Below are 23,895 nucleotides of genomic sequence, written 5' to 3' on the forward strand. Positions count from 1 at the left end.
AGCCACTTGTGTGGGTTGTAGACTCCGTCTCATGCTACCACTAGAGTGAAAGCACTGCCAGCATTCAAAAGTGACCAAACCATCAGCCAGAAAGCATAGGAACTGAGAAGTGGTCTGTGGTCACCACCTACAAACCACTCCTTTATTGGGGATGTCTTGCTAACTGCCTATGCTTTCCACCTGTTGTCTATTCCATTTGCACAACAGCATGTGAAATTGATTGTCCATCAGTGTTGCTACCTAAGTGGAGTTTGATTTCACAGAAGTGTGATTGACTTGGAGTTACATTGTGTTGTTTAAGTGTTCCCTTTATTTTTTTGAGCAGTGTATATTCTTGTTCAGGGTGTCATTCCCGTTTCTGCCACCCTGCAATTTCTTACAGCTAGAGTCTGCATATTTGCATTAGGGAGAGGTTTTCTTTTGTAGTTGGAGGTGCGGGTGGCAAAAGGCTTAGCATTTTAAAAAACACAAAATGATTTTCTAACCTTCAATCAATTAAAATCGAGCTGGAAGGGAGCTTGGAGGTCTTCTAGTCCAACCCCCTGATCAAGCAAGAGACCCTATACCATTTCGGATAGGTGGCTGTCCAGCCTTTTCTTAAAAATCTCATGATGAAGCACCTACAACTTCTGAAGGCCAGCTGTTCCGCTGGTTAATGATCCTCACTTAAGTTTCTCCTTAATTCCAGGTTGTTTCTCTCCTTGATTAGTTTCCATCCATTGTTTCCTATCTTGTCTTCTGGTGCTTTGGAGAATAATTTGAACCCCCCCCCCACCACTTCTTTGTGGCAGCACGTCAAATACTAGAATACTGTTATCATTTATTTATTTTTATTTATTTAATTATTTGGTTTGTCAATTGCTTACAAGGTAATAGGTATAAGTATATACATAGTTATGAATACATGAAATGGGTACATATAAGAAAAATAAAGAAACAATAGGACAGGGACGGTAGGCATGTCGGTGCGCTTATGCATGCCCCCTACAGACCTCTTAGGAAGGGGGTGAGGTCAATAGTAGACAGTCTAAGGTTAAAGTTTTTGGGGTTTGGGGAAGAAACCACAGAGTCAGGCAGAGTATTCCAGACATTGACCACTCTGTTGCTGAAGTCGTATTTCCTTCAATCAAGTTTGGTGCGATTAACCTTGAGTTTGTATCTATTGTTTGCTCTTGTGTTGTTATGGTTGAAGCGGAAGTATTCATTGACAGGTAGGACATTGCAATGTATTATTTTATATACCATACTTAGATCGGACCAAAGGTGGCGTAGTTCTAAGTTTTCTAGGTCTAGAATTTCGAGTCTGGTGGCATAAGGTATTCTGCAACGAGTAGAGGAGTAGAGAAGTCTTCTTGTGAAATATTTCTGGACTTTCTCAACTGTGTTAACATCAGATACGTAATGTGGGTTCCAGACTGAGGAGCTGTATTCGAGTATTGGTCTAGCAAATGTTTTGTATGCTCTAGTTAGTAGTGTAATATTACCAGAGAAAAAGTTACGTAAGATTAGGTTAACAACTCTTAATGCCTTTTTGGCTATGTAGTTACAGTGGGCTCTAGCACTTAGATCATTAGAGATGAGTACTCCAAGATCCTTGACAGAGTTTGGATCATCAACAATGTCTTAACTATTCAGCCTGTATTTTATTTTCTGATTTTTTTTGCCAATATGTAAGACAGAGCATTTATTTGTTGAGATTTGAAGTTGCCATTTGATTGACCATTCTGATACATAGTCAAGGTCTTTTTGGAGGGTAGTAGTATTGTCTATGGTGTTGAATAGCTCTACATCATCAGCGAAGAGAACACAGTTGCTCTTAATATGATCACAGAGGTCATTTATGTAGAGTATGAAAAGAGTTGGTCCTAGAACACTGCCTTGGGGGACACCACTGTTGACAAGTACAGAATTTGATAGGACTCTCCCAATTTTGACCATTTGTTGTCTGTTTGACAGGAATGCTTCTATCCAGTTATGCAGGTGTCCAGAGATGTCTTAGGAGTAGTTTGTTGTGTACCACTGAATCAAAGGCTTTACAGAAGTCTATGTAGATTGCGTCTATTGCTTTGCCCTGATCGAGTTGTGTAGTCCATATGTTTTTGCAGTATGAGAGTTGCAGATTACAAGATAGTTTTTTTCTGAAACCAAATTTTGATCTCTCAAGCATGTTCTTTGGGTTTCTTGAGTCCAGAACTCTGATGGGCTCAATCATAGAAGCAGCAGTGATTTGTAGCCCAACTCAGCAATGACAAGTTTTCTTGAGGTGCTCTTGCCATCACTCCCCTGCCCCCAGTGTAGCCTTTAGATGCCTTGGCTAGGGGTAGGAGTTGTACCTGTTGTTTTGAGAGCAGACTTGGAAAGCTAGCAAATTGGAATCAAGGTCATACCCACATTTCCCCTCAATCCACCTGGGCAAGGTGCCCATTCATTATGTTGCCTGGAGCACCGTACAAGCTTCAATCAAATGCATCTGAGGAGCACCAAGTTGCAAAATGTTGCTTGTATCCTTGCAATCTAATGACAGTTAGTCAAAATTTATGCAATTATAAATAAGACAGAATGTCTGTGTAAAAACTGCATTTATTGAACACTTACTTTTTTTTTAAAAAAAAAAGGCATTTTTATTTTTTTTAAAAAGTGCACCATGGTCAATACATTATTAACTAAATCTATTCCAAAGTGAATAAAAAACAAAAATATACATTTGAAAACACTTAACAACTTTGGACACAACCCCTCAGACATGTCTGTGCAAACGTTGCTGAACTTCAAGTCCTATTTCCTCTTTGCTCTGGCAGAAACAGAGTGGAATCACCAGAGTGCTTTCAGGCCAACCAAGCCCATGATGTACCATCTATCAGGGGTCCCCAACCTTGGCAACTTTAAGATTTGTGGACTTCGCCTCAGTTGGCTGAGGAATTCTGGGAGTTGAAGTCTTCAAGTCTTAAAGTTGGCAAGGTTGGGAACCCCTGCCATAGAGAGCTGCGACATGCTTAGTTAGAATTTGGCCTCCCAGCATCAACAGAGGCAGGTAGCAGGGAGTGAATAGAAGAGAGGATCTTACTGTATTTTTCTGCTTTTCTGAGACTAGGGCCCACTATGGTGGAAGCCACCCTCCCTTTGGTATCATTAACATACAGGTTCTTCTGCAAACACGAATACATTACAACAGCTGAAGAGCAGACTTTATAAAGCAGGATTAAATTAAAAAAAAAAACTTTGGTGAAAAGACATTCTGAAGATTAGTTCGGCCTAGCACTAAAAAAAGAAAAGTGTGGGGATGGGGGGAAAGGGTTTGTCAGTCCAGGCAAAGGAAGCATTGTTTAACACAAGAAGATTAAAATATGCCTCTACTTTAGGTTGTAAGCTCCCAACCCTGGATGGATTCTGCCCAATTAACCTGAAAAAACAAACAAGCAAACACTGCCACAAGGCATATTTAGGGAGAAAAATCTCAACAAGAATTAAGCCTGTTTTCTTTTCATCGCAGTAACATTAAATAGGCATTTTATGGTGCAAAATGAATACATCTCTTTTAAATTGTTAAAATATCTTTAACCATATAGCATAATGCCTCATAATTATATATGCGTGCTTAAAAAAATACTGCATACTCCATGACATATTTCTGATTGGCTATATTTTTGGGTGCAAGTCAAACAAAAAAATGCAGATGCTTTCAGCTATTAGGTTGGGATTTAATTGATCAGGTACGCTCTAACTCAATTTAAGCACTATAAAATCTCACTGACTTCACTGCATATCCGTTTCACTTGATAGCATTGTTGTGACTTTGAAGTGTTTAATTTTGGTTGAAATATTCTTCTGATTCATTGACATTCTACCTTACTCAATGGAATTTCAGATATACGTTAAAAATCTAGACTGTACCTTTTTTTGAAAAAAAAAGACAAAGTTGTGGATGAAAGATCACTTATGAGATACCTTTTACGAGTCATCTCAGTCTTTTAACAAACTCACAAATCTGTCCTGAAATAAAGGTGCTATTACAATATGATGGACTGCCACTGATGTTGGTGGGAAAGAGACTGTACCCAGAGGAATACCTTTCTTGGTAAAGCAACTCTGGGATTAAATTCAGCGGCTCAGACTAGGGCACAGGTTTTCCCTAATCCAGATCTGAAGCCTGTTTCTCAAGGTTGGCCTGACTATCACACCCAGTAAAAAGAAGAGCAGTATTTACAAAGATGCATCCACCTATCTATTAAAAAATACCCAAACTGAAATGTTCTTTTTAGGAAAATACTTTTGCAAGTCAACTATATAAAGATAAAATACACTTCAAAGATAGTTTTTACATTATTCTATAAAGTGCAGAGAAAACCTTCACATAGGGAATCACTACTCCCTCACGATGAGAACAGAATTACAGCAGCTTTTGCATAGCATTACTCAGAGGAAGTGGGGCCTTCTCTTTCCTCAGGAGATTGGCTCAGAAAAAGTCTCTTCGGGCACTCTGGGTTTCTGAGACAGCAACAGCTTTGCTTCAGGAACAGCCAACGGTGCCAAATTTCCATTGAGGGCTCCTCTAGAATTGAATGTTGCTAGTCCTGCAACATGAAAAGCAGGCTTCAATCCATTTGCCTTTCTTTGCTTACTTTATACAAGGAGATACCATCCTATCTGAATCACAGGGCTTAAAGATGTTCCAAATGAAGCCTTAACTCTGTGTCCACATGAAGCAGGTTTTGCTTCATGTGGACACAGATATCTAGGAAACTCTTAGGCCAGATGCTTGTCCACTTAAGCAAGCATGATTTACTTGTAGAGTCCTTGATGCTCTCTGAGCTTGATTGGATTTTTTTGCAGACACTTAATTAACCACCTAAGTAACATCTTTGTTGCTCAAAGGGAGTGTGGTTTGCTCTCTATTTATATACAGTGGATTGTCCTGTCAGTGTACCTTACTCCCTAAATGTTTCCTAACTGGGTGATGAAATGTCTGCAGACAAACAACCAAAATCAGAGAGCACTAAGGACTCCACCATTCAGCCCTGAGCTACAAATATTTTTTCTATTGCTATGTACTTAGGCTAGCATGAGCCTTTGGTATGCCAAGAAGTCATCCCAAGTTCTAAGTCCCACATATAAACCAAATTTCAGCATTAGATACCTTCTGAAGAAAGCTAGCATCTGGGACCTGCTCAGGTATAAAACCACATTCAGCTCAACTAGCACCCAGCCTCATGTGTTGGGAATCCTGTGTGCAGCTCAGAACACTGACCACAGGAATGGACTGCCTTTGTAAGCCAGGGCTGCACAACTGGGCAGAAGCAGTGGTTACAGTGGCAGGATCATGTCACATGAAAGAGTAAGACCAGGATGTTCTTTGGGGGGGGAGTGGGGGGAGGATCTCTTTGTTTTTTAAAACTATCTCACTCGCAAATGGGAAATACACTGCTATGGATTTTCAGTCACTGTAGTCAGACAGAGATGAGAGGTTATAAAAAAGAGACTTGAGACCTCACACTGTACAATTCTTTATCCTGATCTTCTCCTTCACGCAACAAGAAACACCACTGAGTTTAATTTTAACTTAAGATATACATAATGGGCACATAGGAAAAGTGCCACTGCTTAACATCAATAAAGAAGTTAGGAAAAATACCTCTCTGAGTTGCCACTTCAGTGTTTCTTGCACACTTTTTCACTGCTTATGGCATTGTGCCTGTTCTCTATCTTTAACAAACTACTGAATCCATCTTAGCTGAATGAGTGTGGTACAAGAGAGTTGCTGTAATTTATTTTGATATTCACTGTTATTCTAGCAAAAACACAGACAAAGATATAAGAAAAATGAGTACAAAGTAATGACAACATCCATAAAGTTATATGTCCTTACTGTCTGTATCTTCAAAGGGAACATCTATGGAAGGTTCTGTATCTGAGACTGTTCTTCTCCACCGGTGGGAAAGCTGATGGGAAGACACATTTGGTTCTTTTCCAAAGCGACTGCTCCTAAAATTAAAGTATTGCACAAGTTATGACATGTTTTTTAGACACACGGTTCTCTTGGGTTTATTAATCTTGTTTGTAAATCCCTGGCATATATTGCCAAAAAAAAAAAAAATACTGCAAAAGATGAAAAGGTGAAGAATCACTTCAGGTTAAACATAAATAGTCTGCTAAGGAATTAAACTAGATGGTGCACAAAATTCCCAAATATCATTTTGAAGATTTGGGTGGCATGGCTATTTATGGTATGATGAAGTTAAAGTTAATACAGATTTTAATAAACACTTCATTTAAGCATGCCCTATTGAGTTTCTAAAAGTTATAAAACAATATTGACTCCCAAATTCCTCTACAGGTACCACCCGAGAAGCTTTTTTTAGAAGAGAAAAGATAGTTACACAAACTTGGCTGACCTATGTTGATTTATTAAATTTTTGAAGAAGGATCTAAATTAAAATCAAGAAAAGAACTGGAAATAGAAAGTCATATTTGTCAATAGTTTGCTCTTGTTCAATTGACAGAAAGGTTTAAAATGGACAATTGTGATTTTTACAAATGAGAAAAGTGAATTTAAATTGGATTTGTGAACCAGTAATGAACATGTTATTTGAAAATGAACATGTTAAGACTGCATGATTAGATGGGCAAAATAATATTTGATCAGTAGGAGACTGTGCTGCAAAGTACTGAAATTTACATTGAATTGTAGTTTGAAAGATAATTTTTATAAGATGTTGTATGGTTGGTATCTGGTACTAACACCTTTAACCCATTGAATTGTTGTAGGTGCTTAAGAGAGTGTCAAATACATGATGCAAATGCAAAGTGAGGTACTTTTTTATCATCTTTAATGGACATGTAAGAAAACTAACAATACCGGAATCCGATATGTATTTTAATCCAGAGAATTCTTAAAATAAATGTACAACTGAAATCAGAAAATTTTCTTTTAGGCTTGATGGCTAAACAGACTGAAAGAAAAATGGGACTTTGTTTTTATACATGATAACCACAGCGAGATTTCTGTATGCAAGGAGTTAGAAAGGTCTACAAGTTCCTAGAATAGAAGAATGGATGGTGAAGCCCATGCAATTGGCTGAGATGATAAAACTGACTACTTTGATAAAAGAAAAGAGCTTGTCCAGCTTTGTTTCTATAGTACTTGGAAACCACTTTTGGATTTTTTGCTTGAAACTTAAAGAAATGAAACTTTAATTTTGGAATTTATTAGAACTGATTATAGAAATGCTATGTATTATTGTTAAGAGGTCAATATATTTTATATTTGTATCTGTACCAAAGAAAGTTAGAAATTATTCTTTCATTTTTCTCCTTTTCTCTGAAAATTCTCTTACTTCTCCTCTTTTCTGAGCTTTTCTTTTTCTAATTTCTATTTTTCGTATTTTACCTTTTGTTGAAATTTAATAGTTTTTCTCAAAATAACAAAAATTAACAACTAGCATTTTGCATAGCATTCAATACAAGGTAAAGGAAATGAAAAACAAATTTATGACCCATGCTTAAAATTATGGACAGTGCAGCACCCCAGTCCCATGATCAAAATTCAGGCACTTGGCAACTCCCCACATTTACAATTGCAGGGGCACTTTAACTTCCCCCACATGCCTAGCTACACACACACACACACACACACACACACACACACACACACCTATGACCTTTTGGCCACCCTGCACAATATCTTCATCTGGGAAGGTTCCCCCATGCCAGCAAGCCTTAATTCACTCAGCTGCCTTCTCAGTTCCTCACACTGACCCTCTGCTTTTTGTGCCTGGCTGCTAAAGCGGAAGCACCTTGCTGCCTTTGGCTGTTTCTTTTTCGGATCCGTGACCACTCTGTTCCCCAGGGGGCTCCAGCTTCTTACATAGCTTCCCAGCCCACCCTAGCAGTACGGTGCCAAGATGCAGCACCCATGAAGCCTAGCAAGCACCAGCAGGCAGCACAGCTTTATAAAGACAGCACTTGTGGAATCACCGGTAGGAAACATTTGCTGGAGAAACTGGGTCTGACAAGGGAACGTCAAAGGCAGTGAGATGCTCCAACTGCAGCAAATGGGCACAAAAAGGCGAACAGTTGGTGTAGGGAATCGGGAGAGAAGGCAGCTAAACAAACAAACTTACTGGCATTTGCTAGGGCAAGCTGGTCAGTTCTGGATGTCGGGTGGCCAAAGGGCAGAGATAGGGGAGAGATAGGTGAAGGGAGTGAGTTGGAGGCAGTTCTGTAACCTATTGAGGCTAGGGGCTGGGAGGGGCCAAGCCCAGAATGGATTGGATTGGGGTGGGTACTCATTTATCAAGTCTTTGTTAACAACCACAATGACAGTGCTGGGATTGCCGTAGGTACACCAGCCAGTCATGTGATAGATCACTTTTGAGTGCCCTGATTTACAAGGTCATAACTGTGAACTGTCACTAAATGAGGACTGCCTGTACAAAACAGAAATGTCATAGTGAATTCAATCTAGTCATGAATTAATTTTCAATTATATCATGTAAGAGAAACTCATCAGAACCACATTTTTCCAAAATTAATGTGAGATTATATGGGGCAACAGGCTGTGAATTTCAATTGCCAGACCATGGAGCATTCTTATTTATTTGGGATCAGACAATATCTCACAATGTGGTTAAGTGAACCTTAACATAATAGTTCTAATTTGTTTAAATTTGGAATAATATTTAATACTTACCTCTCAAGGGTACAAGTTCCAGGATGGCTAACAGAACGTTTCATCTAAAAAATAATGCAAGTAATAAAGCAGGTTATTATAGATTTCAAAATATAAAACAGATTATAGATTTTGAAATCATAAATTGTTTCTTAGTCTATTTCTAATGAAATATTATTTTAATATATGTATATAGAATTTTTTTTCAGAACGTACTGGGAGGAACATGCATTATATGAACATAAATAACATGGCATTTATAACATAATTTTTTTAAAAATACAATATTGTTTTTATTGTTGGTTTTAATATTTAGTTTCTCAACCATAAGGAGACCTTGAAGCACTATGTTTAAGTAAATGAGGATTAATAGGCTAGGTCTAGACTCTTGTGCTTTAGAGGTTACCAGGTCTTCAGAAGATATCATGGTTGCTTGGAAGGGAATAGAACAGATTAGGGCTGGGAATAGTCAGTCATGGAGGTCCTCAATTTCCATTAAACTCCATAGGTTATCTTGGTTTTTTGCTCATAGACAAATATTATGGAGTTTATTGGGCAGTAAAAGTACGAGGTAATATCTTCCCCCCACAAGCAAGATTGTTATCAGAAGTACATGTTTCTAAAACAAGGCATTTAAGAATAGGCAAGTGTTCCTGATAAGGTCTGAGACTTTCATAACTTTGGGCAGAGGCCTAGCCTGGTGACCTGAACTAGAACAGCACTGAGGAACTGTATGCTAGCTTATCCCCTATTGCTCCCTCCCAAAGTTCCCCAAATGTTCAGGAATGTTTGACATTAAAGAATATCCAACCATTTGCACAGGTGAAGGAGACACAGGAGAAACTAAAGGATCAGGATGAGGCAATGGAAACATCTCCGGCTTAAATTTGGCATTTGCTATTTTCACACATTCTTCAAGTGTAGTGATAAATGTGTCACAGGTGGCACTGAGCAAGGAAGAAGCTTCATTCATATTCTGAAAACAAAAGGAAAGAGCAGATATTGAAAACCTTTTCCTAGCAAAACTTTTCACCAATTTAACTGTAATTTAATTGCCAACCAGAAATTGTAACTGCTGATTTTAGGGACTTAATTTACTTTGATGAACACCAAACATTTTTCTAACAGCTGGGTGGGGTGCAGATGTTGACTGTACCACCTCAGACACTTTTGTTCTGGTAAACTTTGTTTATGACATGATAAAAATATTATTAAATATTTAAAAAGAGAAAGAAAGGGCAGCTTTCCAGTTGGCAAACTAGAGAAGTCCAAGCCAACATATTCATTATCAATACAGAAGCACATGAACAGTGCAAGGAGCTGGAGCTAATGAACTAAAGGGCCTCTAACATTAACTCTGTGAGTCAATGTTTATATTTCTTGCAAGTGAACCTGAAAAGCATCCCCTGAACAAGAGATGGCAGATTTTATTTCTCTTTTCCATTGCAGCAGGGATGGTATTCCTCCCTTGCTTTGATATAAAAGATTACAAAAGCAATTATTCAGGATTGTATCACAACAACTACCAGTAATTAACCTCATAGAGAAAATCGAAGAACTGTTACCTCCTGAGAACAAAGATCTCTCAATTTATTAAATACAAATTTAATGGCTTTCAGGCTTTGGAAATGGACTTTGATTGTAGCAGACAACTATGAAAAAAAGAGGCTCAAAGAGCTACTGGCTTTTATATTTACACAAATGAAACAACATAACAATTTATCTATTACCAGTATTTGTGATTCTTATAAAATGTGAAGGCTGATTCTAAAACCACTATCTCTTAAAGATGTATTCTAAATTGGTCTGGGGTCTGTACTTTTTACATTCAACTGAAAGTGGATTTATATTATGGGGCTGCCAGGATTCTGAAAGATTTTGGATTTCTAACTGATGTAATAGCTTTATTTCAAAACAGGCAGAAGCAAATAGTTATTATTTCTTTAGATGCTGAGAAAGGTTTTATAAGATGGGAGGAATATGTTGATCTGAAGCAAATGGACTCCACAAAAGTCTGGATATTCATATCTTAACAGTTAAGTATGGTATGGTTAAGTAGGTACATTTACTGAGTAACTAGAACATATTCTAATAATGTATTTTCTTTTTTTAATCTATAACACAAAATCTCAACAGAAATTACACAAATTACATATATATGTTTAAATAATTGGCCTTTCAACATTCTAATTTTGTCAACAGAAATTCTGAAAATATTGTTGATGTGATAATTGAGATGAGATAGAAAATAGCATTGCCTCCAAAAGTTGCTTTATATTTCATAGATAAGCTAGATGCATCTACTCCTAATCTTATTATTTTAATACAAAAGTTTAAGATTTTGTCTAATTAATCTATAAATTGGGTAGATAAGACCAGATATTATTCAATAATAATTTTGATATGTTAGTACACGGGTTTTGCAATTGTTTACTGATTTTTTGGAAATGTTTTTCACACTGGTTAATATAAATTTAGCTCCATTTTGACAGCAATGAAACAAGATACAGATATATGATCTAGAATTCCTTTAGTTTTATGGGTAAAATAAATGCAATTTTCAACAAGGTGAACTTGTTAAGAGGCTTTTCCTATTTGTATTCTGCCACTCTATTTTAAGTTTTTTATAAATTATTATAATTTATATGTTGGATATGTTCATTGCCTTAGGTTGTTTATAAAAATAATAAAGATGAGATACAAACAAAATATATAAACAAATAAAACCATTTTACTTCAGAATGTCATCCTTTCAGTTTCACTGCATATAATATATTGTAATAGCACTGCTAAATGAATCAATGTATCTCTGTTGAAACAGTTCGAGTATATTTTTGCAGAACTTAAAAAAAAGTTGATTATATCACAACATTTGTTTATATTTTATTAAGTTATTATCTGGACTCAGATTTCAACATCACTTGTTTTTTGAAATGGTTCATCTGTTAAATAACTTGGAAACATTAGATGTGTAGCTCTTGACTTAGTAACCTACCTTTATAAGGTGGGGAAGGAAATAGATAAAATAATTTTTATTTTTATTTATTTTGATTTGTCAATTGCTTACAAGATAATAGGTATAAGTATATACATAGTTATGAATGCATGAAATGGGTACATATAAGAAAAATAAAGAAACAATAGGACAGGAACGGTAGGCACCTTGGTGCGCTTATGCGTGCCCCCTACAGACCTCTTAGGAAGGGGGTGAGGTCAATAGTAGACAGTCTAAGGTTAAAGTTTTTGGGGTTTGGGGAAGAAACCACAGAGTCAGGTAGAGTATTCCAGACATTGACCACTCTGTTGCTGAAGTCGTATTTCCTTCAATCAAGTTTGGTGCGATTAACCTTGAGTTTGTATCTATTGTGTGCTCTTGTGTTGTTATGGTTGAAGCGGAAGTATTCATTGACAGGTAGGACATTGCAATGTATTATTTTATATACCATACTTAGATCGGACCAAAGGTGGCGTAGTTCTAGGTTTTCTAGGTCTAGAATTTCTAGTCTGGTGGCATAAGGTATTCTACAACGAGTAGAGGAGTGGAGAAGTCTTCTTGTGAAATATTTCTGGACTTTCTCAACTGTGTTAACATCAGATACGTAATGTGGGTTCCAGACTGATGAGCTGTATTCGAGTATTGGTCTAGCAAATGTTTTGTATGCTCTAGTTAGTAGTGTAATATTACCAGAGAAAAAGTTACGTAAGATTAGGTTAACAACTCTTAATGCCTTTTTGGCTATGTAGTTACAGTGGGCTCTAGCACTTAGATCATTAGAGATGAGTACTCCAAGATCCTTGACAGAGTTTGGATCATCAACAATGTCTTAACTATTCAGCCTGTATTTTATTTTCTGATTTTTTTTTTGCCAATATGTAAGACAGAGCATTTATTTGTTGAGATTTGAAGTTGCCATTTGATTGACCATTCTGATACATAGTCAAGGTCTTTTTGGAGGGTAGTAGTATTGTCTATGGTGTTGAATAGCTCTACATCATCAGCGAAGAGAACACAGTTGCTCTTAATATGATCACAGAGGTCATTTATGTAGAGTATGAAAAGAGTTGGTCCTAGAACACTGCCTTGGGGGACACCACTGTTGACAAGTACAAAATTTGATAGGACTCTCCCAATTTTGACCAAATTTTGTTTGTTTGAGAAGGGAACCTTTCCATTTATTTTGGTAGGTGAGAAAAAATATAAAATTTTGTTTGTTTTTGTTTGTTTTGTTATAAAAAATAAAATCTTTTATATTTTTTTTTTTAATTTTTTTTTTTTTTTTTTTTTTTATTGATTTTTTTTTCTTTTTTTAAAATTTTTTTTTCCCCCCCTGAAACCAAATTGTTTATTAGAGAGTAGGTTGGTTGTCTCTAAGTGGGGGATAATGGGTTGGTTAATAATTGATTCCATGATTTTACAGGTGACACAGCATAAGGAGATTGGTCGGTAATTTTCAACTAGGCTGGGGTCTCCCTTTTTGAAGATGGGGATGACCGTGGTTTGTGACCATAGGTTAGGCAAGGAGCTGGTCCTGAAAGATTTTTCAAAGATTATGCTTAGAGGTTCTGCTAAGGCAGTGGATAACTTTTTTAAGAAGTAGGTACATATTCCATCTGGTCCAACAGATAGAGATGGTTTTAGATTGCCTAGTGCTTTTTCAACATTGTCTTCTGTAAAATTGATATGTATTAGATCATTGTAGTTTTCTGTGGTTTGGCTAGGAAATACTGTGCATGATGGATGCATTGCTGTTTAAAAATACTGAGCCAAAGAATGTGTTAAAGATGTTGGCTTTAATGGTGTCATCGTTGCAGTCTTTACCATTAGGTCCTATCAGGTGTGGGATGGACCTTGAGTCTTTTTGTTTGTTGCTTACAAAATTGTAAAAAGCGCAGGTGGAATTGGTGCGTAGAAGGTTTTCCTCTTGTTTAATGTGATAATTGGTGCATTCAGTCTTTATCTGGTGCCATAAATTGTTGTATCAGCTTTTGAAGTTGGCAACATGACCAGATTTGTTTTTCTGCCAGAGTGATCTCTTTTTGGATTGAAGTTTCCTTATTGTTATGGGTAATCTGTTTTTTTGTTTTTGTTTTGGGAGTTGTTATTGGTACATATAGTTTGAAGACTCTTTTCACTTCAAGTAAAAATATGTTGTAATGGTCTTCAACAGTATTGCATCCAGTGAATAGAGATTGCCAATCAAGGGATGAGAGATAGTTGTCTATAAGATCATAATTGCCTTTTCTGAAGTTATAATTGGGGATTACATCATTGTGATGATTTTTATGTGGGCGTATGTTGAGACAAAAGTCAATCATATTGTGGTCACTGTTGGAAAAGTGTTCTTTAGTTTGTATTCTGTAAATTAAATTCGAACTATTGCAGAAGATGAGATCAAGGCAGTTGCTAAGTGTAGTATTGTTGGTTACTAGTTTTTCCAGTCCCAGATTTGTAAAAGCATTGTAGAAGGTTGCATGTATGGGTTCAGTTGTACATTTGTTTAGGGTCCAGTTAATATGAGTTAATATGAGGTAGATTGAAGTCACCAAGAAAGATAAAAGCATGTGGGCAGGATGTTGCCCATGTTAGTAGTGAATTTAGCTTGTTTACATGTTCGATGTCATAATCAGGTGCTCTGTAACATAGTAAGAATCAAAATGAGATATTTAAGGATAGTTCACAGATGATGGTCTCAGAAAGAGCAAGCTCCTGGGTAACTTGGATGTTTTTTAGATGTCAGGACTTTTTATAGAAGATAGCAACACCACCTCCTCTACGAATTTCACGATCTGATCGGTAAACATGATAGTCTCTTACTGTAGTAATGAAGTCAGGGAGAGATGCGTTGAGCCATGTTTCACAGACAAATATGTCGAATTTATTTTATTTACAAGGCTTTTTATTCACAAGGCTTCTTGCATTGAGTAGCTTGTATTTCAGGCCAGCTGTAGTTGGAATTAAGGTAGTTAGGGGTGTGTGTGCCTAGTCTTGGGTGATGGATGGATTGGTTGAAGTAGGGTTGTGGTTGAAGGTTAAATCTGAGTTGTGGGTTGTGTGACTTACTTTTGATACAGTCAGCACAGTAGTCAATGTACAGGTCCTTCTCTCCATTGTCTAGACGTTTTTTGAGTTCTGTGTGGAGTACATGGGAGTGGGCACGTTGCTGTATGGTTAGGTCAGGGCAAGAACGGAGGTTCTTATGGTTGGTGTTACTTTTGGCGAGTGAATTTATAGTATAAATGAATTTACATTTGCTTGATTCATTTTTGCAATGACCCTGCAGAAGCGTGGAGCCACAGAGCTGTCTCTGTTTTTGAACTCTGGGCCGATGTGAAAAACCCCGATGCAGGAAATGTCAAGTATTTCATCAGGGGAGATGGTTGATGCTTGATAATCACTGACGACGTTGCGGACAGTTGTGATGTCATCATTGTAATTGATGTCCTCTAGACCAAATAAGATGGCATTTGGACATTTCCGTTCACGCTCAACAGCTTCTCTGATGAGGATTGGGATATCATTGTATATGCACCCATATACATTCATACACACACATTTATTCCTGTTTCCCCACAAGCCCACTAGAGATCCACTTTCTTCACAAAACAGCTGCTCAAAACAACACAGCAAATGGGCATAAAATGCCAATTCTTTCCATTTCAAGGACAGAAACAAACAAACAAAAAACTGGGACAGATGGAGAAAAGAGATAGGAATAAAATGTGATAAAATCTGGAATCGTAAACATGAAAATTGAACAGCAACAGTTTTGTTACATCTTCATTTTTGTAGACAAACTTTCTTGTAGGGGATATTTTAGAACCCTTGATTCTCTGGGTTTTATTACTAAATTTGAAGTTGACTGAATCAATAACTTTAGATACAATGAAAAAAAAAAATCGGACTTTGGCCACAAATAGTCCATTGTTTATGAAGCAATTGAATTGCTTAGGTCATTTTTATCCATTTTGAAAGTTGATACGTAAAATATCAATTTAGATCAAATCATAGATACTGACACAAATTACACTGTGCAAAATGCTGTAAGTTAACAAAAATGAACAAATTTTGATGTGGTGGACATTTGGATTTAACAAATTAAAAATAGAGACAACCTATCTTTTAAAAAAAGTTATATTAAAGTTTTGTTACATTGGAAGGGAACAATAAAAATTTATATAATCTAAAATATTTAGTATATCTGTGACATTCAATTATTACTGGTAGTAGGGTAGTGATGGGCTGTTAAGGTACTCTCAGATAAAGCTATGGATCCAACATGATACTATTGCACATCCTTATAATCCAAGTACTTAAAATGTGTGAATAAAAGCTCATTCAAACAATTAATATTACCTCAATGCTTGGTGTGGAATGATTCCCATCATGATGTACATATTCTTGTATTGTATGGACCTGCTGCATCAAGAGATCACAATAGAGGCGCAGTTCAGACATTTTGGTTTTTAGAGATTCGTTGGTTTCACTTATTTCTGGAAGAATACCAACAAACAAAAACTTAATAATCATGGTGATAATTGCCCTCCTCAAAAATAAAAATCAGTATTCACATTTAATCTCATTCAATTTGATTGCAACTTGTTAAACTTCTGCTCTTTTTGCCAGTTTCCAATTTTACTTCTATTTTATAGTTCTTCATAAATCCATTTTTTTCCGATGGGCCTACTAAATGTGCAGAACATCCTAAATAACTGTTTTGATACACCCTGCAAAAGTGACTGATGGCTATGTTGGTTCCACTGAAAATGGAGATACTATCTTACACAGAAAACAGTATTATTGTATATAGCTCAATTTTGCCTTATTTTATTTATATTATTTATGTCCAACTGCAGTATCAATTTAAAATCTGCAATCTTCTTAAGTATCTGGATTCTCTGAATGGGAGGATTCCAAGAACTATTATCCAATTTTTCTTCATCCAACTGACACACTGTAATCTATTATACAGTAGAGGTAATCCTCGACTTAGAATAGTTTATTTAGTGACTGTTTGAAGTTACAATAGCACTGAAAAAAGTGAGTTATGACTGTTTTTCACACTTATGACCATTGTGGCAACCCATTGTCACATGATCAAAATTCAGGCACTTGGCAACTCACTCAGATGATCACAGTGTCCCAGGTCATGTGAACCCCTTTTGTGATCTTCTGACAGTCATTGGGGAAGCCAGATTCATTAAACAATCGTGTTACTAATTTAACAACAGCAGTGATTCACTTATCAACAACAAAAAGGTCAGCAACCTTTCTAACAACAGCAAAACTAGCAACTTCAATATCACTCAGCTAATTTCTAACACTGAAATTCCCAAAATATTTATGATGGGATGGAGAGGAAACACCCAACATGGCCTATGACAGTGTGCACCCCAGTCACACATTCATCCCTCTTGTGAAGCAGTCTATGGTAGAGGATTTCTATCTAGTGGAAAGAACGCTGTAGAGTCCCCAACGGCACACTGTTTGGGAAGCCCTATTTGTATACATTTCTGTCTATGTAGGACTCTTTCACATTACCAATGGAGGCATGCATCAATGATAGGAGTGGGACACCAGAACATTCTGCAACAGTTCCCAGAGTCTGCAGAACTAGAAATCAACCAATCCTTTGCTTCCAGGTGGAAAGAGCAAGGGCCACTCTGTGTAAGAATAGTATAATAAATCACTCTGGGCCCTTTTACTTGACTAATGCTTGTTTTCCTCTTCTCTATATATGTTTGCACTTCTTTTTGAATCAGATCTATTGTATTATGAATCTGCAACAGTAAATGTCTTAATTTTGAGTGCCTGAAGACTATAAAAGTGCCTACAAGTTTCAAACAAAGATGATTAGGAGGCTGGAGGCTAAAACATATGAAGAACATTTGCAGGAATTGGGTATGGCTAGTCTAGTGAAAAGAAGGACCATGAGTGTCATGATGTATTCCAATATTTGCGGGACTGCCCCAAAGAACAGGGGTCAACTTATTCTCCAGAACACCTGAAGGCAGGACAAGAAGCAATGGATTGAAACTAATCAAAGAGAAAAGCAGCCTAGAACTAAGGAGAAATTTCCTAACAGTGAGAACAATTAACCAGTGGAATGGCTTGCCTTCCAAAGTTATGGGTATTCCATCACTGGAGGCTTTTAAGAAGAAATTGGAGAGTCATTTGTCCCAAATGGTATAGGCTTTCCTGCTTGAGCAGGGGATTGGACTAGAAGACTTCCAAGGTGCCTTCCAATTCTGTTATTTTATTAAGCAAAGCCATATGGCTACAAAAGCTCCCCAAATGTTCAACGTGTAGGAAGTGAATCATGGTGCTTTCTAACCATGAAAGAAAAAGAAATAAAATTACATGTACGTTTTGATGATTTTGAAGAAAGTACCTTTTAAGAATTCCATAATATTTTAGAAAACATACACACCTTTTTCTTTTTTAGTTTTGGCATCAGTCAGGCAAGCTTTGGAACTCCCAAGGGCTACTAGCCACCTTTGTCGCTCAGCAGCGTTAACAGCTTTCATGTAGAAATGCTGTTCTCCTGGAATTATTAGCTCCATTCTGGTACTATCTGTAGGATGAACTTAGGAAAAAGAGAAAATGTAAAATAAGCTTATACATTTTCTAAAATGACCTAGAATAAGAAAAGTGTTAGCTAAATAAAATTTATGCATTCATATATTAAATTTAACTGCCTATCACCCACACAGAGACACCCTGGGTGATGTACAATTTAATCAATTTAATAAAAGATTTTTTTAAAATTAGGATTATTTTTTTAATATAAAATGTGTTGCTTTAGGTAAAGGATTGACAAAGCAGTGCACCAATTCACATGGCATTGCAGAAGGATAACATAAAGATATATTTCTGTAATTACTACTGTTCTCTCTGTGCTTCTGTGATATTAACATATATTTCATTCTTCAGATTCAAGGGTTTGTATTCAAAGGTAGTCTACACTTACTTAGATGTTTTCTGTGTTTCATTAAAAACTGCCACCAAAGGCAGGTGCACTTAGTAGAATCAAGAACAGAAGCAGACATGCTTTTAAACTAAGTCAAAAGAGATCTCAAGGTTCAGTCTTGGAAACTATGTTTAGTTCCAGAATTGAGCTCCTGTCACTTCTTAGAATCCTTCTTATCCTCCAAAGTTGTTATGGCTCCATATTGTGTGTTCCTACGAGTAAGCAATTTAGAACCAGAAAAACCTGTATACCACTATGTCTTAGCACTGATAACTGCACAGACCAAAATAAAATAAAAGGCAAATGCCTCACTGCTAATCTTACCTTTGATTTCACAAACGGCCATCTTTATACTTCCTTTGCTGCCTTTACAAACATCATCCTGTGAATCATAGTAGGACAATATCCCATTATCCAGAACAAACCAGCGAGGCTTCCAACCTAAGAAAATAGCAGAAACCAACGTTCATCTGTTTTGCTACAAATATATTTTTCACATACTCTGCAACACCATCCTTCATACAGAATTTACAGCTGAAAGCAAGATTCATGTTCATTCACATTATATTTGGGAATAAATGACATCATTTTCATAACATACATAGACTAACCTACATTTTGAAAATTATTTATTAGGCAGGTAGAAAAACTTAAATAGCTCATCTTAAGAATTTTAAATTGCTGACAAATTTCACTTCTGCAGTTCACTCTGCTGGCATAGATGGACATATTAAGTTTATGTATCCGATGTTTTAAAAGATTTATGCAGCTGTCATATTATATAAAGTAGCTCTAGGTGGCTAACAACAAATAGACTAATTATAGATTTCTTTTTCCAAACAACAAATAGACAGATAACAAGATACAAAAAAATCTTTTGATAGCATCAAGCACCATAACAATCTCATTAAGCCTCCAATACAGGGCTCATTTTAACAGTCTTTGAGAAGGCAAGGAGGTTTGGCACCCTTCACTTCAGAGGGGAAGCAGATCCACAGGTTAGGCACATCTACAAAATGTTTTCCAGGTGATAAGAGTGGGGGGAGAACCTACAATGAACCCCACCTATTCCAATCTAGCGGAGTAGAGAGATGTCCTCTGGGAGAGGAAGATAACTGATAACTGGCCCCATACCATTGGCCCCATGCCACTTAGGCTTTAAAAGTGATAACTAGAATCTTGAAAGAAGCTCATTCAGCTGGTGCAACAGGGGCCTAACATGGTTCACCTGTGGGGGTCCAGAATTGCACACACTGATGTGTTCTGGATTGGATGAAATCTCCAGTTGCAGGTGGCTTTACAGGTCAGCCCCATGTAGGGTACACTGCAATAGTCCAAATGGGAAATGACCTGGGCATGACTGACCATGAGCAGGATCTCCCAGTCCTACAGTGGTGCAGCTGACACACAAGCTAAGTCTGTGCAAAGGCCCCTCTGGACATGACTGCCATCTCTAGTGTAGGAAGGCCTCCAAATTGTGCAGTAATCTTGTCAAAAATGCAATAAGTAACTCTTTAGATCCAGGAATCCCAAAACCCAGAGACACACTGGCTTGCTAGAGTCATGTAGCCAATTTTTTTCCATCCAGATCCACATCCTTCAGGGTCTGGGTAAGCACTTAAATGGCATCTTTTGTCCAGCCTGGGCTTTCTACTTAATAAAACAGAGTTTAAGAAAACCTTTGAAAAAATAATATTTTTAACTAGCAACATCTACAGCAGGGGTGGCAAACTCGATTTCATTGAGGGCCCATTAGGGTTGTGTTTGACCTCAGAGAGCTGGGATGGGTGTGGCCAGGGTGGGTGTGGCCAGCTCAACATCACAGGTGTCAGGGATGCCTCAATTTTCAGCTGCGACAGTCTCCTGCAACCTTCTGCCAGCAAAAGACCTCCATTTTCACTGGCAGAGGCACTGCGGGCCAGCCCTTTGCTGTTTCCAGGGTAGCCCTGCGGGCCAGATCTAAGCACCCCGTGGGCCGCATCAGTCCCACAGGCCTAGAGTTTGACATCCCTGATCTACAGAGTATATTGTGTTGCGGGGGGAGTTAAAATCTACAAGATGAACAGCACAGGTTAACTCATTTGTATGTGTCAATGCTGCACACATACAAAAGGGACAGAGCTTAGATTGTGACACCCACCACAATCCACCCAGCACCTTTTAATCCTTTCCAACTGAAGCAAATCAGATCAAAGCAGTTGCTTTTAAAGAGATCATCTTAAAAGGTACTGACATTTTAGAATGTGCAACTTTATTTACATTCCATTAATTCAGTGGACAAATGCTGAAGATTATCCTAGACGGGATGAATTCTGAATTGTTTCTTCAGATACTTCTGGCAAGGCCGAATGATCTTAGTGGGCAAGACCAGGACTCTTGCATCTGAAAGCCCATTGCCAGAAATAATCTGGCCAGGAAAAAGAGCCTAGGTTTCAAATTGAGAGGCTCATGGTCCCTTTCTAGTCCTACTCTTAGATCTTTGTCTCTATAGACTAATTATAAATATATATAAATTTTTTGATAAAGACAGTTAATTCTCCATTGATATTTCTGTCATTTTTCCTCTTGTTTATGGATGGATGGAATATAGTATAAATATATACGTTATATCGTGAGAACATGTCCCATTTAAATATGTACTGAAAAGCACAATTAAAAATTAATGTGAAACATTCTAAAAAGCAGATACAATATAATTGATGCTCAACCTAGAAATACAATAAAGGTCTCGTTTGAAATATAAAAACACAGACATTCTTTACTATGTTAAATTACAAAGTAATATTTGAAATACCTATTTTAAAAAGAACCCCATGCTTTCCATATCTTATGTTACAGATATAGAACCAAGCCGTCGCTGGAGAAGACTCTGTAATTGGGGCTTACTAGGAGCTGAAACAAAAGGCTCCTCTGCAATTATTTCCGCTCCTGCCGCATCATTTAAGGGACTGAAGGAATCATAAGGAAGCAAAGGTAAAAGTTTGAAAGATATCAATACCTAACTAGCATCCATGTGCTATCAAGCACAATTTAACAATTTCCATATATTGCAAGGAAGGGACAACAGTATCAACCAAAAGCAGTCAAGCCAAAGCCCTGATTAAGCAATTTATGGCTGTCATTGCACCAATCAGCAAAGCTGTCTAGTTCTGGATGCAAATAAGGCTTTACTTACAGTTCATTTAATGACTGTTCAAAGTTACAACGGCACTGAAAATAGTAACTTTTGACCACTTTTCACACTTATGACCACTGCAGCACCCCAATGGTCATGTGCTTTACGTTCAGATGTTGACAACAGACTCATATTTATGATGGCAGCAGAGCTCAGGAGTCATTTTGCAACATTCTGACAACAAAGTCAGTGGGGAAGCCAGATTCATTTAACAACCATGTTACTAATTTAACAACTGCAACAATTCACTTAACAAATGTGGCAAAAAAAGTCATCAAATGGGACAGATTCACTTAATAAATTAAGAACATAAATTTTGGGCTCAATTGTGGTTTTATATTGAGGATCTGTATATATAATTGAGACCGATATATACCTTAGTCAGAGACACTTAGCTGCTGGTATATGAACTAAGAACATAAATATGTCAAAACAGTTAAGTGTTCTTTCTTTTACATCTCACTTGCAGCATTTAACCGCAATATGTGATGCCTGTATTTATTTTACTATGTATTCTTCATTAATAGAAACAGCCCCCCCACACACACACAAATTAGAATATATTTTTTCATTTGTTTAGGATTTTGGGGGGAGAGGGGTTAAAATACTTCCAGAATATTAACTATCTCTTTGGGGAGTTGTGGCAAGAAGAGTTGTAAAATGGGACAAAACTCATGATACGTTTCTCACTCAAAAACGTAGATTTTGCGCTCAGTTGTGGTCCTAAGGACTACATGCATGGGCTGGGACTGATGAGAATTGGAGTCCAGAATCTGAAAGGCTACAGGTGCTACATCCGGGCTGTGCCTTTCATCTCCCTGTACTCTCTCCTCAGCCAGCCGCCCTGCCTTTTCCTACAGGACTTTGACCAGGCAACGCCTCGCCTCTCTTTCCCTCATCCAGAGGCTGCTGCCGTTCCTTTTCTCCCCCACCCCTGCCCCGCCTGCTTCGTTCGGTGGCGGGGTAGGGGTGGGAGAGTCCGCGCCTTATTCCGCCTCGGCGTCTTCAAAGGACAACGAGCAGCCGCCGAGGCCGCGGGGCCAACGGACAGGGCAGACCAGGCCCACGCGCGACTGACGCATCCCTCCCTCCCGCGCCCGATGGAAGGCACGCGGGATAACTTACCTGTGAGGTAGTCCCGAAGGTGCTTTTTTTTTCCCCACCCGAGACAACTAAACAGACTTCCTGGGTTGTTTTTTTCCCCTTTGAATACGTTTTGCTTCTCCTCCAAGAAGCTCAAGAAGAAGCTGAAGAAGCTTCTTGAAGGAGAAGCGAAACGACTTCAAAAGAAAAACCAGTCCGGCTTAGTTGCCACTTAGGAAGAAGAAGAAGAAGAAGAAGAAGAAGGAGAAGGAGAAGGAGAAGGAGAAGGAGAAGGAGAAGGAGAAGGAGAAGAAGAAGAAGAAGAAGAAGAAGAAGAAGAAGAAGAAGAAGAAGAAGAAGAAGAAGAAGAAGAAGAAGAAGAAGAAGAAGAAGAAGAAGAAGAAGAAGAAGAAGAAGAAGAAGAAGAAAACGCACCTTCGGGACAACCTCGACCTGGATAAACTTGAAGAACCTCCCTAGATATCTATACCTGTGAGGTAATTCGTCCACTTGTACAAGACGCCTTCCATCGTTCAGAAGAGCCGCCGCGCCTGGCGCACCATCCTGCTCGGCCGCCTCCTCCTTCGAGAGCGGCGCCGGCAAGGCCAGCCCTCCTCGCGCCCCGCAGCCTTCCAAAACACCGGCGGCGACAACCGAGCAGAAAGAGGAGGAGGAGGAGGAGGAGGAGGAGGCGGAATCCGCGATGGGCATGGAGGGCTGAGAGGCTTAGTTCGAAAGGCAGCCTCCGCCGCCGCCGCCGTCACCGCCTTTGGGACCCAAGGCTGCTGTGAGAGACGCGGCTGCCCAGGCGGTTTTGAAGTCACTCATTGCCCGTCTCTGAGGAAACAAAACAATGAACGACGTCTCTCCCCGGGGCTCGGCTCGCCTGCCTCCTCGGTCGGTCCGCTCGCTCGCTCGCTCGCCTTCGCCTTTCCCTCCCCCTTTCCCGGACCTCTGCGTTTGGTGCCATCGACCCTGACGTCCCATGTACTTCCTGGATGCAG

The 23,895-nt window shown here is 38.2% G+C and overlaps 1 protein-coding gene across 1 annotated transcript; it reads right to left on the reverse strand.

Moving 5' to 3' along the window:
- Positions 1-2,562: 2,562 nt before the first annotated feature.
- Positions 2,563-23,887, reverse strand: PLEKHA3 (pleckstrin homology domain containing A3). Its single transcript, XM_087917898.1, has 8 exons — positions 23,382-23,887; positions 18,958-19,074; positions 18,094-18,249; positions 16,020-16,156; positions 9,477-9,641; positions 8,687-8,730; positions 5,864-5,979; positions 2,563-4,571 (listed from the first exon to the last, which is right to left on the reverse strand). Exons 1-8 carry the CDS (start codon positions 23,419-23,421, stop codon positions 4,441-4,443), a joined length of 906 nt encoding a protein of 301 aa, XP_087774024.1. The 5' UTR covers positions 23,422-23,887; the 3' UTR covers positions 2,563-4,440.
- Between the last annotated feature and the right edge of the window lie 8 nt (positions 23,888-23,895).

This window comes from Pseudonaja textilis, chromosome 1, assembly GCF_049901715.1.
Source record: "Pseudonaja textilis isolate UNSWEBS1 chromosome 1, rPseTex1.2, whole genome shotgun sequence".
Taxonomy (NCBI): Eukaryota; Metazoa; Chordata; class Lepidosauria; order Squamata; family Elapidae; genus Pseudonaja; species Pseudonaja textilis.

Excerpts from the sequence above, each read along its gene's own strand:
- PLEKHA3 (XM_087917898.1), bottom strand. The coding sequence starts at position 23,421 with ATGGAAGGCGTCTTGTACAAGTGGACGAATTACCTCACAG. Across the intron at positions 19,075-23,381 it reads GTGGACGAATTACCTCACAG|GTTGGAAGCCTCGCTGGTTT; the intron begins GTATAGATATCT and ends CTATTTTCTTAG. Across the intron at positions 16,157-18,093 it reads CAAAACTAAAAAAGAAAAAG|AAATAAGTGAAACCAACGAA; the intron begins GTGTGTATGTTT and ends GTATTCTTCCAG.